A 14,324-nucleotide genomic window follows, 5' to 3' on the forward strand; every position below is an offset into this window, starting at 1 on the left:
ACACAGAATTACACCATACTAACTCTAAAATCATTCATTCTAGTTTACAACTTTCTTCATTAAGAGCTTTTAACATTGCTCTTATGCTAACATGCTGTGGCAAAAATCCACAGCAGCCTTTGTAACTGGACAAAGAGCACGTTTAACATGACAAAGGATGTAAGACTTTGTATAAGGACAAAGGGATGTGGAAAATTAATGTGGCTCCATCTCCAATGAACACAAAACACAGTTGCAGAGAGAGACCAAAAGGAAAAATTCCTTCAACTCACTTCCATGAGTCATTAAAGAATGGACTTTCACAGGGTGAAAACGGTTTTGTAGCAAAAGTTAAAGAGGGAAACTCACCCTCCCACCATGGCTTCAAAGCCAGGTTGAATGAGTTACTGAAGGGCACTAAGAAATTCACTTTGATTCTAAACATAAGATGGAAAAATATGGGAAAACAGGAAATTGGTGAATGTAAAAAAATTTTTTTCCATTTTATGCCAAGAATATAACAAACTCTCACTGCTTTATTTTTATGTTTTAAATTTAACTGATTTAACTGATATTACTTCACACTTATTTATGGATCAGATTATTTTCCATAGAAATTACCCAAATAAATCATAACTGTATGTGATATATATTTGCCTTGCAGCTAAAGTCAGCAGAGCTCATAGACTGTCTTAATTTTGAAGGTTGGTGAAATCTAAAAACATTTCTTTTGGAAAACAACACAGATATAGCACAATAATGTCCAAATAGATGTTTAGCGTTTACACAATGAAAAAGAGAAGTTGTATCTACAATGCAAACTTTCAGAGAACACACTAAATCCCAAAGGGGAACTTACTGCTTCTGTGTAAGCTTCACTGTTCTGTTCTTCATGAGCTTCTAGAAGTTTCTGGGAATATAAATACAGAAAAATTATCTTGGTTGGCTAAAAAGTTCCATCTATGAGTGAATACTTTAAACAGAGAAACAGCCTTCATACTACACTAACTGATGCTGCCAAATGACTTACAAAAATGGGGAAGTTTTCCAATACAAGAGGCACCCAGGTCAGGGATCCAGGCTTGTGCTAACATTTCTGATCCGCCCAATTCAGAGCATGGTGTGCACCCGACCCTAACGGCATCTGAGGCCTAGCGTGCGAGAGCAGGACTCACGGCTTCACAGGGTTAAAATGTTGCTAGATTCCAATCCCACTTACTCACTTTCAGTAATTTGCATTCTCTAGAGTCAGTGAATGCTGGAAACATTTCCTCGTATTTCTCAAGAGCAAGCTGAGGAAGAAAACGACTTGTTAACGTCTGAGTCACTGAACCAGAAAATGAAGCTGTGACGTTCTATTAACATCGACACAATTTATTTACATCCTGTTTAACTATTACACTCAACATCAAAAGCAACCTGTACTGATCAAATCTACTTATTTTTAATTTCAATTTCAGTTAAAAATAAACTTCTAAACCAGTTTTTCTGAAAGAGGCTGCTGTGGAGAAGACCACACGAGACAGATGTCATCGTCAAACCTCCCAGGGCAGGCGTCTGCTCTCGTGCACTGGACGGATACTGTGCCCAGACGCCAGGGCCCAAACCCCAACCCTGTCCTCGCCTCTGCCTCCAGCCTTCACTCTGCTTTTCACTTCTCCCAATTCTCACTCCAACTCCACTTCTGAGTTTTAAAAAAGACATGATTCTACTTTTCCTGTCTCCCCTCAGCCCCCTGATTTCTTTAAACCAAACTACTGAACGAGGTGTGGCCCCTGGGTTGCTTTAACTTAAGAGCCTTGACAGCTGGGATTCCAGCGGCCGCAGGACAGCCAGGATGGGGTCAGGGATTCATCCCTGTCTTGTTTTTCATGGATACAGTGCAGTTTTGCTCTGGATGACGGCTGAGCACCCACGTTCAGGATGAATGAAGCACATCAGAAGCTGTGCCTCAGGGCGCCTCACCTTGGCGTTCAGCTCATCCACTATGAAGTGGCAGAGGGCAGCTTTAAAGAAGTAATCCTTTGCACTGTACTTCAACAGAGGGTTATCCATGGTGTTGGCCCCAATCTAGGCAAGAAAGTGGGATCAGAGTGAAAAGGTTGGCTCTCCTACAAAAAGCACGCTGACCCTCACCTGCTCTTTAGCAAGTGCTCTCTCTGCGTCTTATGTTAGAGAAGCTATGAAATCCATTCTTTTAATCCAAAGTCATGTACCAGAAATGTTACTAGATAGGAAACAGTATTTGAGACATAAAGTGCTGAACCTGTTAAAAGCGACTCAGAATTCCATTTCCAGGAGGATGGAATAGACTCACTGTCTTCTGTCCCTCCCGCTAAGTACAACTAAAAGCCTTGATCCTTTTATACAAAATTAACATCAGGAGACTAAAACGCAGAGTGAGGAGCAGACCAGCATGGGGCACAGGGCAAAAGGCAGGGAGTTGCCTGCTTTTTCTTGCATAAACCCCTGACTTGGAACAGAAAAAGCCAACAACCCATAAATGCCAGTGGGTAAGGCAAAGAAAAAAAATAAGAGTGAGGGAACAGACGGACATCTGCTTTCTCCAGCCAGAGGACCAGGACAGGAGCAGTGCACAAGACAGGGAAGGCTCAGATGACACCTGCTCTGGCCCACCCCACCCACAGCAGCAAATGCCAGAGAGAGATGGGACGCCTGTCCTCCTGGGACTGGCCAGAGAGCTCAACTCTCCTGCCAAGGGAGCCAACTAGAGGCCAGCCTGTGGCCCCACCACAGAGGCCTTTGAAGCCCATGTGGGGTTTGCACCATTTCTCCTAGAGGGAATGAGGCATCCTCGCCTCCCAGCGCACCTGGCTTTACCATCACCTGCTAAGAACCAGGAGGCCGGGTGGAGAGCCTGGTCCTATACCTCCACCTGGCAGGAACAAGTCATACCCCTTCAGTGTCAAAGAAGACCAGCTGAGAGAGGAAGTTTAAACAAGACCCTGTCCTATAACAAAATGTGAAAATACCCAGTTTTCAAGTAAAACTGACTTGCAATACCAAGAAAAGGGAACAACTCAGGTTGAATGAAAAAAACGGTAACTAATAAACAATAGTTCTCACATAGAAGAGATGTTAGAATTATCTAACAGATGTTAAAGGAATCCTCCTAAAATGTTTCCACTGGCCATTACAAAAGTGCTTGGGACCAGAGGGAAAACCAAAGCATCAGTAAAGAAAGAAAAAAAATTCTCAGCAAAAAGGCCTAAAAGATACAAAGAAGAAATGAGCAGAAACTTCAGAACTGAAATACATAATAGCTGACATAAAAAATGGATGGGTTCAACAGCAGAACCCATGGAAGAGAGGGAGGACTCAGAGAACTAATGGCAGAACATTAGAAATTACTCGGTCTGAGCAGTAGAGGGAAGACAGACTGAGAAAAGAGGAGCAGAGCAGTGGGATGTGTGTGACGATAAAGCAAGGCCTGGCATCTGGGCCGTCTGAGTCCCAGAGGGGAGAGAAGGGAGTGGCTAAAAATCACTTGAAAATATAGTAGCTGAAAATTTCCTAAATTTGCCAAGAAACGTAAACCTACAGATTCCAGGAGTTTAGTGACTCCAATCAAAATCACAACAAAAACACCCTTGCTAAGCAATCCAAACTTCTGAAAATTGAAGACAAAGGAAAACATTTTGAAAGTGACAGAGAGAAACGCCACCACACCTACAGGGAAAACAGCCTGGATGACAGTAAACCTCTCATCAGAAACTAAGCCGGCCATAAGGGCACATTTCTCAAGTGCTGAAAAAGAGCTGTCAACCCAGAATTGTATGCCCAGGGAAAACTGTATACCCAGCTTCAGGAATGAAGGGGAAATCAAAACATTCACAGGCGAAGAGACACCAGAAGAATGTGTCACAAGCAGACCTCCCCTAAAAGAATGGCAAACGTTGCCCTCAAGTAGAGCAAAATGCGGGAAGAGATCCTGAAACATCACGAAGAAAGAACACAGTAAGCAAGATATGGAAAATACGATGGGCCTTTCCTCCCCTCCTCAGTTTTGTAAATTAAATTGGGTGACTGAGGTAAAAATTGTAATAGTGACTGATGTGTTTCTAAACGTGTGTAGAGGAAATACTAAAGACAATTATATATTGAATGGGGGAGGATAAAGGAACAGAAAGTAAGTAAGGTTTCTGTATTTCATTGGAACTGAAAAAAATGACATCATTACCCTGTGATACAGTATGTAAATGTAACACCTAGAGCAAAACACTACAAAGGCTATTTAGAGAGAGATACTCAAAAATACTTTAGATAATCAAGCAACCCCCTCTAAGGCAGGAAAAAAGAAACAGCAAAACAAAAACCAGATAAACAGAAAACAAAAAAAATAAAATGGCTGACTTCAATTGTAATATGTCAATAATTACATTAAATGTGAATGGTCCAAATACACCAATTAAAAGAAACTGGCAGAGTAGACTTAAAAACAAGACGTAACTCTATGCTGTCTACAACAAACTCACTTCAACTGTAACAACACAGGCAGAGTGAAAGAAAAAAGAATGCATAAAGATACGTCATATACACATTAATCAAAAGAAAGCAGGAGAGGCTATATTTAGTATCAAAGACTTCAGAGCAAAGAGAATTACCAGAGACAGAAGGGGGCATTATATGATAAAAGGGCCAAAGCAGCAAGACACAGCAACCCTAAACAAGCATGCGACAAACAGAGATGCAGAACAGCATGAAGCAAAGACTGACGGAAATGCAAGCTAGACAAATCCACAGTGACAGACTGCAGCACTCCACTCTTAACAACAGACACAGAAAATCGGCAAGTATACAGAGGAACCCAACACCATCAACCACGAGCAGCTTACCAACATTTGTAGAACACGTCACCCAGCAACAGCAGCACCACAGAACATAAAACAAACTTACAAGGACTGAAACCACACAGACTGCACTTTCCAGCCACAACAGGATCAAACTAGAAACCAAAAACAAAGATAACAGGGACATCTCCAAACACTTGGAAACTAAACAAAACACTTATTAAAAAACCCAGGGAAATCAATAATTTATTGCTATTATAAAAATAAATAAAGATAAAACAATGTCACAGAATCGTGACAAGACAAAGCAGCACTTCGAGGGAAACTGACGGCACTAAAAATACCCACACAGCAAAGAGGAAAATCCGCAAGTTAAGCTTCCACCATCAATGCCCTACAAGAGAAGAGCAGAATAAACCCAAAGAAAGTAGAGGATAGAAGTCAAGATAACAGAAGGAATCGATGAAAATAGAAAAACAGTACAGAAAACCACTGAATTCTACCAAATATCTAAAGAATTAACACCAATCCTCTACAAACTCTTCTAAAAAATAGAAGAGGAGAGAACTCTTTCTAACTCATTGTGAGGCCAGTATTACCTTGCTACCAAAGACATCACAAGAGAAAATTAAAGATCAACAGCCCGTATGAATACATGATGCAAAATCCGGAACAAAAGACTAGCACGTGAACTCTAGCAGGCCTTCTGCTCAAAGCTGCGCAGACAGCAGCCTCACCTGCTCGAAGATCTCGATGGCCTTCTGGTACTGCTCCAACTGGGCGGCGTATGCAGCCACTTTCAGCAAACATTTGTTAGCCGAGCTGAAACCAAGAACCAGGGCAGGGTGACAGTCCCAGAGAAAAATGACAAGACACCTCAACGCACCTTCACCAGGTCCAGTGCAAGAGACCCCAGAGAAAAAGCAGAGGTTTGCCTTTCACACACATCACAAAACTATCAGACCCTTTCATCACACATCACAAAACTGTCAGACCCTTTCATCACATGTCACACGACTGTCAGAACCTTTCATCAAACATCACAAATCAGAACCTTTCATCACATGACACAAATCTATCAGACCCTTTCATCACACGTCATAAATCTATCAGAAACTTTCCTCACACATCACAAAACTATCAGAACCTTTCATCACATATCACAAAATTGTAAGAAAAACAATACTTGCCTGTTGGATTCCTCCCCCTTGTAATAATCGGCTGATTGTTCGTAATGGGCGATAGCCTGAAAACACACACGTTTTATTCAAACTACTTGTTTGAAGAGTTGCATTTACATTTGCACAGGTATTTTTTTCCTATAAAAACCCTTTTCAACAGCACAACTTTCATAATCTGGCTTGCTTTATTTTGGGAACACAAGAAAGCATGTGCTTCCAGAAACCTGGTGGCAGGTGGCTTGCCATCCACCAGACTCTCTTCTTCCTGACCCCCGACCCAGACAAATGCCCACCACCCCATTTCCCCAGGTCTGTGACAGTCAGGGGCAGCCACGTGACCCATCCTCTCCAAGGGGATGTCAACAGACATGCTGTGGCCCACCTCCAGGCGTGGTCCATACAGTTGACTCTGCAGCCTTCTCCAGGCCTGTCCCCTTCCTATGAGCTGAAGGCAATGACCACGTCTAGTGACGCTGGAAGCCATAAGCTGAAGATGGCAGCCTTTCTGCCAGCCCGGTTCCCAAGTGGTGTCCCCACCACTGCCAAACCCTAAGTGGTGACAGAGTTGAGCTATTCCACTCAGCTCTATGGCTTGCTGCAGCAGCACAGACATTCCTACGAGACCTAGGGATCCTGTAGAATCAGGGTGTTGCCTTCCATCTAGATGGGGGTGCTGTGAACTGTCAGGTGGAGAGGAAACAGGCTGCAGTCTGGAGAGCTAGAAGCCCTGGTCATGCTGTGGCATAAGACACAGTGAAATAAAGCACCCGATGACTCCAAGCAGAACCCATGCTGCTGGAGCAGGAATTCTAAGGGAAGAGACAGACAACAGCGCCTGGTTTTCAGCAAGGCTTTGTAAGAGAGAACTCTGGAAAGATCAGCTAGTTTGTAGGCAATTATACAAGGACAGAACCTCATAAGATTGAAAAGGGTCTTCTATACCCCAACTGGCAAGAGTAGTCAGATGGCGTTTTCAGTAGGGGAGGGCCAAGTGGGTCTGTAGCAGGCCTCATGACACACACAATGGCTTCGTGAGCCATTCCATCCGTTGCCCCGTGGCTCTCCCACAGCAGCACAGAGGCCGCCACCAAGGACACAGGCGTGAACGGGCAGGGCTGTGCCTGGAGACCTGACTGTGGGTGGTGGAATTTCAACCCCACACACTTTATGTGCCATGCAATATTCTTCCGACCAGTGATCACAAAATGTAAGGACTGTCCTTAGTTTGTGGGCGTAAAACAGGCAGTAGATGTGCACACTCCTGCCTTAAACATCCAGTTCACCCAAGGAGTGGAGAGGAGGCAAGGCCTGACATGGACTCAGGCCAGCAGCTCAGTGTCTGCAGGGCAGTCCCGAGGATCTGAGAGGGGGCTGTGGGGATGCAGGGGAACCCCATCAGAAGAGCCCTCAGGCTGGGGTCACTGGGAACCCCCCAGAACTGACTGCAGGGCCTTGGGCCCTCTCCCGTGGGCGGAATGACCAGGGAGCAGAGCCACCTCTGGAGCCACGTCAGCCTCTACTGGACTGCAGGGCACTGGAGCCCATTTGTGAAGCAGACACTTCTGTGTGGAGTCACAACACGTGGGATCTAGGGTCAGCCATGCAGCCCTCCCTCACTAACACACTCCCATATAAGTTTTCTGAGTATAACTGATAATAGGAGAAAAACTGGGAACAGTTTAAGTGATTTAATATAATGGGCTACTGTGCTAAGATAAGAATAATGACGGGAAGTTTCAATAAGAAAAGTTCTTTATGAAATAGCATATTTAAAAACAGCCATAAAAAACATATACCTGAAAGAAGCACCTGGCATCGACTCCTTTGGAGCAGGGGCAGAGTCATGGCACACACACTGTCAGGGACTTCCCTCCCCACCACCCTGTGAACGCCGAGGGTGAAGACCCAGTGCGGTGCCCGTCACAGTCAGTGCTCAGCAAACAGGTGCTGAGCGGACAAAGGCAGCTGTACTGCCCAGGCGTCCTGCTCACAATACCACCAGGTTTTCCGTGAATTTCTAACTAGTCAAACATCGTCTCTGAATTGTCCGCATCCTCTAAAGTACTTGGCACTCCTTCCCGCTGTAATGATGGGATAAGTATGGGAAACAAGACCAAGTCACCGTGCAGGGAATCAGGCTGTGTGCCTGCTCTCCAAGGAGGGAGCAAACTACTCACCTTTCTGCTCTCACCACCTAAAATCTGAGGAGCGGGGCTGGCCTGGAACAATGGGACTGCTGTTCTGGAGGGTGTGCCTGTGTGTTCAGTGGCTTCAGCCGTGTCTGACTCTTTGCAACCCCATCGACTGTAGCCCACCAAGCACTTCAGTCCATGGAATTCCCCAGGCAAGAATACTGGAATGGGTTGCCATGCCCTTCTCCAGGGGATCTTCCCGACTCAGGGATTGAACCTGCATCTCTTGCGTCTCCTGCATTGGCAGGATTCTTTACCACTAGTACCACCTGAGAAGCCCTCAAGGATGATGATAAATATCAACTATCAAGAACACACAGCGTATGTAACAATGAATCCAGACAAAATTATTACCCTCTAATTTGGATAAAGCGATCACTATACTCCTCCCTGGGGAGCCTGAGAAGCCACAGCATGCTGGAGAGCACTGGGCCCTGAAGGCAGAGACGGGGCTCCAGGACTGCAGCCCCCACCAGGGCCTTACAGACAACACAGTGGCTGAGAGTCAAGCTCTAGAGCCCACTGTGTAGGTAAAACAGCCTTCAGGTGGATCATTCTTCTAGACCCTACACCTGAGAAGCCTACCCTACCCTAGAGACACCTACTCTATGCTAACACAGCCAAGAGAAAACCCCGTTCTCCAGGGACCTGAACCAGGGCTCCTCTGGGCCACTGATGATCACAGACTGTTACCACACTAATGTTTCACTTGAAGTCAAAGGAGAAATAAGTTTACGGAACTTCACATGTCCCTGTTCGCCGGCTAAAATCCGAGTGAACCAGGGACACACTGTGGCCACATTAACAGGGAAGAAACTCACTCATAAAATGAATCAGACACAAGGTGCCTTAGTGTAACTGATTTTTCAAACAAATGTCATGTGCCACCAACCCAATCTGGAGAGTCCCACCAGGGAGGTGAGGACAAGGATGTTTTCTAGATACAGGAGCCCAAAGGAGAGGTGAGCTGCTCCACGTGCCTTCACCCCACACTGTTGACATCCCTGACCCTGACAGCCCCCACCCCGTCAGGGCCCGTGAGCAACCGGCAGAACAGCAGCAGCACTGGGAGAGACGTGACGGGCTGCAGAAACTCCTGCGACAAACTGTCAACACTGTTTAACAAAAAGAAAACCAGGAATTCACAACAGATCATTTTAGCCAACCTGAATCTCACAGAGACGCAAGTGGTGAAGAGGCTGCCCGAGACCTCGCCTTTCAGACCGAAAACTGAACGCTGAGGTCAGGAGAAGACACAGCAGCCTCGGCTGGCCGGACACTCTGCCCATCAGCACTCACCCTTCTCAGGACAGCTCAGACTCAGTAAAGACCAAGCCCGCTCCAGACACCCTGACCAGACAAGCATCTCGGCCCCGCTACCCCTGCTCTGCCATCAACTCTGCAGACTCAGAGTCGCAAAGATGGGCTCAGGGCCGGGGTTCACCACCTGCTCCTGGGTCAGCGAAAACCTCCCCAGGAGACACGGCACATGGCCCTGATGTGGTCAAGGTCTGAGGGTGGCCTCAGAAGAGCAGGGCACAGCAGACAGGGATGGCCCAGAGACCGTCCATGACACAAGCCAGTGAGTTCTGGGCCGCCTGACCACCAGGGGCATCCCTGTGAAGTCAGAGTGGGAAGCCGCCTGTCCCACAACAGTCCTGAGGGGCCACCCCACCGGGGATCCCATCTGCCCTGGTGGGGAAGACACCCTTGGCTCACTCAGCAGAGCCAGGGTCTCAGACACACTGGTATACCAGAGGCAGGCTCGGGCCGGTGTGGGGCACCCACTGCAGTGGGGGGAGAAAGCAAGACAGGGGTGGTGAGCGGGCCGTCAGAGTGCCTGTAAGGGGGCCCCGAGGTGGGGGGCGATGGGTGTGTCCTGGAGAGGGCAGAAGTCCCAGTTTTCATGAGGCCACTGGGACAGTTCCTATCACAGTATCAAACAGGCAAAGCTCTGTAGAACTGGCGTGTGGTAGAAGAGCTCAGAGCAGAGGGAACAGCAGCCACAGGCCCTGAGGCAGAAGACGCCTGACACAGGAGAGGCTCCGGAGAGGTCAGGTGGCCACCACACGAGGAACAGGGGAGAGGTGCTGGGGAAGGGGGCGGGCCCCGAGGCTGTGAGTAGTGGAGGGACCACCTGATCCACTGCTGACGCGGACGGGCTGCTGCCAGACACAGAGCACTGCAGGCCGTGAAGCTGTGTGAGCGCCGAGGACCGCTGGAGCAAGGGCAGGGAGGGGATGAGAGCCCAGCCCCCCGAGAAGGGGAGGAAGCAGCCACGGGCAGGGGTGAGAGCACCAGGCAGCACCATGCTCCACTGGCCAAGGGAGAGATGAGACAGGAAGCGAGGGTGACAACAATCCAAGGCGGAAGCAGGCATGGGATGAGGGTGATCTCTGAGCTCAGCATCCACCACCAACAGAACCAGCCACTCCTCCCTGAGGCGTGCCTGCTGTCCACAGTGCTCGGTTTTACATAAATGCTGTCCCAAATCTGAGCAAAGGCAGCCTGGGGCCCTGGCAAGGGGTTTCCTTCCCGCCACCACCTGAGGTCCCCAGGGACCTCACCTGCGCATGCTTCCCTCTGCCCTCCCATCCCCACCGCAGGGGCGCCTGGGGTCCCCGCCCACCAGCTCCCCCAATCTGCGCACCTTCTCAATGTCCACCAGCTCTGTCTCGTAGATCTCTGCGATGGTGATGTGGTGCTTGGCCGCAATCGTGAACCTTCCCTGGGGAGGAAACAGAGCGGTCACACCCTGGTTAACTGTGAGCCGTCTCGAGGGCTCCACCCCACAGCCGCTCAAGCAAGGCAGGTCTTACCATGTCTGTGTAAATGTCGATGGCTGCATTTAAGCAGTTGATAGCCTCTGAAGCGAAGGCATTCAAGGGAAACAATGAAAAATCCATTCAGTCAGAGGGTTTGCTAAGCCTGTCTTCCTGGGGGTTTCTAGACTGCTAAGGGGGCCCCACTGGGGCGATGGGAAGCAGGATGGTTGGCAAGAAGCAAACACGCGTCTGCACATGCCCGGCCCCTCCATGAGCCAGTACACAGCGGCTGCAGCATCAGAGAGGAGGCAGGGTGGGGAGGGGAGGCTGGCTCAGTGACGCCTACTCTGACCCTGAGGACCTCACGGGGAAGTCTGCATCAAGAAGACAGGACAATGGAGCCAAAGCCAGCATCAACACCCATCCATCTATCCACTAAAACCTGAGGGCAGCTCCTTCCTCACTGACATCATGTGTATGCAGCGATTTTGGAAGACAATTACTTTTTGTACAGGTCCTAACTTTTGGTGTACTAACAAATATCACCAGGAAGAAAAAGTCTAATGAACGAGACAGCTCATGAATAACACCGATTTCCCAGAAGAGTGAACCTCACAGAGCAGAGGCATTTACAACTCGGGCACACAGGGCCAATGAGCGCCCACCTCACAGGGCAGAGACGTTTACAACGCGGGCATGCAGTTGGCAGCGCCCATGGCACTGCTTCTGCTCTGGAGAGGCAGCAAAGCAAAAAGACCCAGGGGAAGAATCAGGAAAGTAAATAGATTAGTGACAATGAAAGCAATTTCCCCCTAACCTGTGTAAGAAATATGGATAGTTGTGCCTTTAAAAATACAGGAAAATTGAAGAGCTATCCACAAAATCCCACTCAATCCCCCAGCTCGGAATTTGATGCCCTTTTCCTCTGTTTTCTGGACGCATTTCCACGAGCACACGGTTTTTGTGAATCTGAGATTTCGGCTCCCAGTGGTCCTTCAGTTGCCGTGCAGACGTCCCAGGTCACAGGGCGTCCGGATCGTCAGGGCTTGAGTGCCTGTACCACGCGGGCGTGGCACTAAATGCTGATGTGCAAGGACTCTACTGTGCACGCGGGCTGTGCCCAGTTTTCCCCTTTGGAAATAAGCTACGGCTAATCCTTATACCACAGCCCTTATTTCAGTGTGAGATTGTCAGGAAACTTGGGATTTCTGTTAAAATGGACTGCTGAAACAGGAGGGCAATCCCACAACCACAGGGCATGTGTGGAGCGAGGTCAGGCCTTCAACTGCAGAGTGTACGCTTCTCCAACTCAAAAACAAAGGACATTGAAAAACTTCACCACTTCAAATACCCAAGATCATTCTTTCCTCAAAACCAACACTTGGAAAAATGCTTTTTAAAACAGTCAGATAGTACTTGCTTTGGCAGCACACATACTAAAAAAGTCAGATGAATGCTGTGTGTATAAACTGTTCGTAATTATTGGATTTTACGACCTCCCGTTCACTGCATCTCGACATAAACTATTCAGAAGTAAGGGAACGAACCTTTGTTTCCCTTGGTGGGCAAGGTACACATTCATGAAATTAACATTAGAAGACTTAGATACAGTTAATTTCCAAAAAACTGTCCACAATGCAGCATAGATGGTGTTTAAGAAGACAGTACTGACAACAGGATAAATTTAACAGATTTTCTCCACAGAAACTTCAGATGATCAGGGTTAAAAATCTCCAAATCTCCAGTCGGGGAGTGCGTCTCCCTCCAGCAGCAGAACTCGTGGGAGGTCTGGGGGTGCGAGGCTCACCTTGGGGGTCCGCCTTCTTGTAGGCGTTCCCGGCGTCCACAAAGCTGGTGGCTGAGTCGTGTTTGCTCTGCAGCTGCATGTGGAGCTTGGCGGCTTGACAGAATGCATTTCCTGCAGCTGAAGACGACACATGAGTGAGTCAACACAGGAGCAGCCACCCCCGGGGCAGCCCCGCTCCAGCCCACGCCTAGGGAAGGCCCCGTCCTGACGGTGGCACACGTGCATGTGACCCGGTCACTGCCGGTGGCCACAAAGATGCCTGGGACCCAATGGGCCAGCAACAAGTGCTGCTCTCAGCCTCAGGCCTCCGTCCACACTGACTGCACACTCAGCACTCAGCTCCGTCCCCAGTGCAGGCCCCACACTCATGGGCGTCTCTGAGGAGGCATGAGGCTGGGAGGATCCATTTCCACTGACTCAGCCGGCATAGCCGGAGAAATGGCAACACAAGCAGCAGCAGCACAAGCCCCCAGATCAGACCACCCCGCTTCAAGTCTTGCTCTGCACAGGACAAGAGGACTTCCGGGCACTTCTGAAGATATGGACCCACCAGTGTAGCCTGGGCCCTGGCAGTCTGAGCCAACGCTGGCCCAAGATTGGAGGGGGGACTGGAGAAGCCTGCCCACCAGGCCTTGACCCCTACCTTTGTGGATCATGAACCTGGCAGCCCAGAGGAGGGTCCAAGCTGCTGCCAAGTGGTGGGCAGGTACCTAGGACCTCCAGGTAGCTGGAAACTACCCACCACAGCTCAGGAATGCGACAGCCCAAGAGCAGCTCTGATGAGTTGGGTCTCAGAAGTGTGTAGCATCACTCGGACCTCCTAGGCAAAGTGCTGAGGACAGCGTGGCCCCAGAAACACATTCACGTGCTGGCCATTTCCATAACTAAATGTATATCTGCCCTCAGAGCACACCTGTGCTTTGCCAGGTTGAAATGTCATCATTTCTTTTACAACTTAATCCTCCTCCTCCCACCAGTAATTTCATTTTTTGACAGTTTATCTATGCTGGCCATCCCAGAACCAATGGTGTTCCATCCCTTCCTGGCTGGGGGTAACAGCACAGCACGCAGGCTCTCCTGGGCTGGCTCCACTTCCCCAGACAGTATTGAAAGCACTGATTTGACAATTTCACGCTCCCACCTTCCAAAACAAGCTGCTGACTCACCTTTTCAATCTGAGCACTCACTCCAAACACCACTAACCTCCATCTCTACCAATGTGGAAGTATCTTTAAAGGAGCATATTATTAAAATAAAGTTACACACATTCTCAGACCCAGTTTCCTCAACTGTAAACATCTAATTCCTGCCAGGATGATCTCTCAAGAGCAGAGTAGCAGACAAATCAGACAAATTCTTTTATCCTCATAAAATAACTTCTAAAACTATAAAGAGATGAGATGCAGTGGTATCATGATCACCACCACCACAAGGAAACAATTTCAAAGAACCTAATTTTCTTTCAGTTTATTATTTCCTTTTTTAACCACTTTTAAAATTGAGGTATAGTAGATTCACAATGTTGTGTTAGTTTGATGTACAGCAAACGGTTTCAGTTATATGTGTGTCTCTGTGTGTGTGTGTGTGTG

General features: G+C 48.2%; 1 protein-coding gene across 1 annotated transcript in view; it reads right to left on the reverse strand.

The window, feature by feature from the left end:
• Positions 1–14,324, reverse strand: part of NAPB (NSF attachment protein beta) — a 35,294-nt gene that overhangs the window by 3,029 nt on the left and 17,941 nt on the right. Inside the window, exons 3-10 of the mRNA XM_018057280.1 lie at positions 12,736–12,852; positions 10,983–11,029; positions 10,814–10,891; positions 5,981–6,036; positions 5,528–5,612; positions 1,945–2,049; positions 1,203–1,271; positions 839–889 (exon numbers count right to left, since the gene is read on the reverse strand). Of these exons, the coding sequence (XP_017912769.1) occupies positions 839–889; positions 1,203–1,271; positions 1,945–2,049; positions 5,528–5,612; positions 5,981–6,036; positions 10,814–10,891; positions 10,983–11,029; positions 12,736–12,852 (608 nt within the window). The remainder of the gene's footprint in view (positions 1–838; positions 890–1,202; positions 1,272–1,944; positions 2,050–5,527; positions 5,613–5,980; positions 6,037–10,813; positions 10,892–10,982; positions 11,030–12,735; positions 12,853–14,324) is intronic.

This window comes from Capra hircus, chromosome 13, assembly GCF_001704415.2.
Source record: "Capra hircus breed San Clemente chromosome 13, ASM170441v1, whole genome shotgun sequence".
NCBI classification, from domain to species: domain Eukaryota; kingdom Metazoa; phylum Chordata; class Mammalia; order Artiodactyla; family Bovidae; genus Capra; species Capra hircus.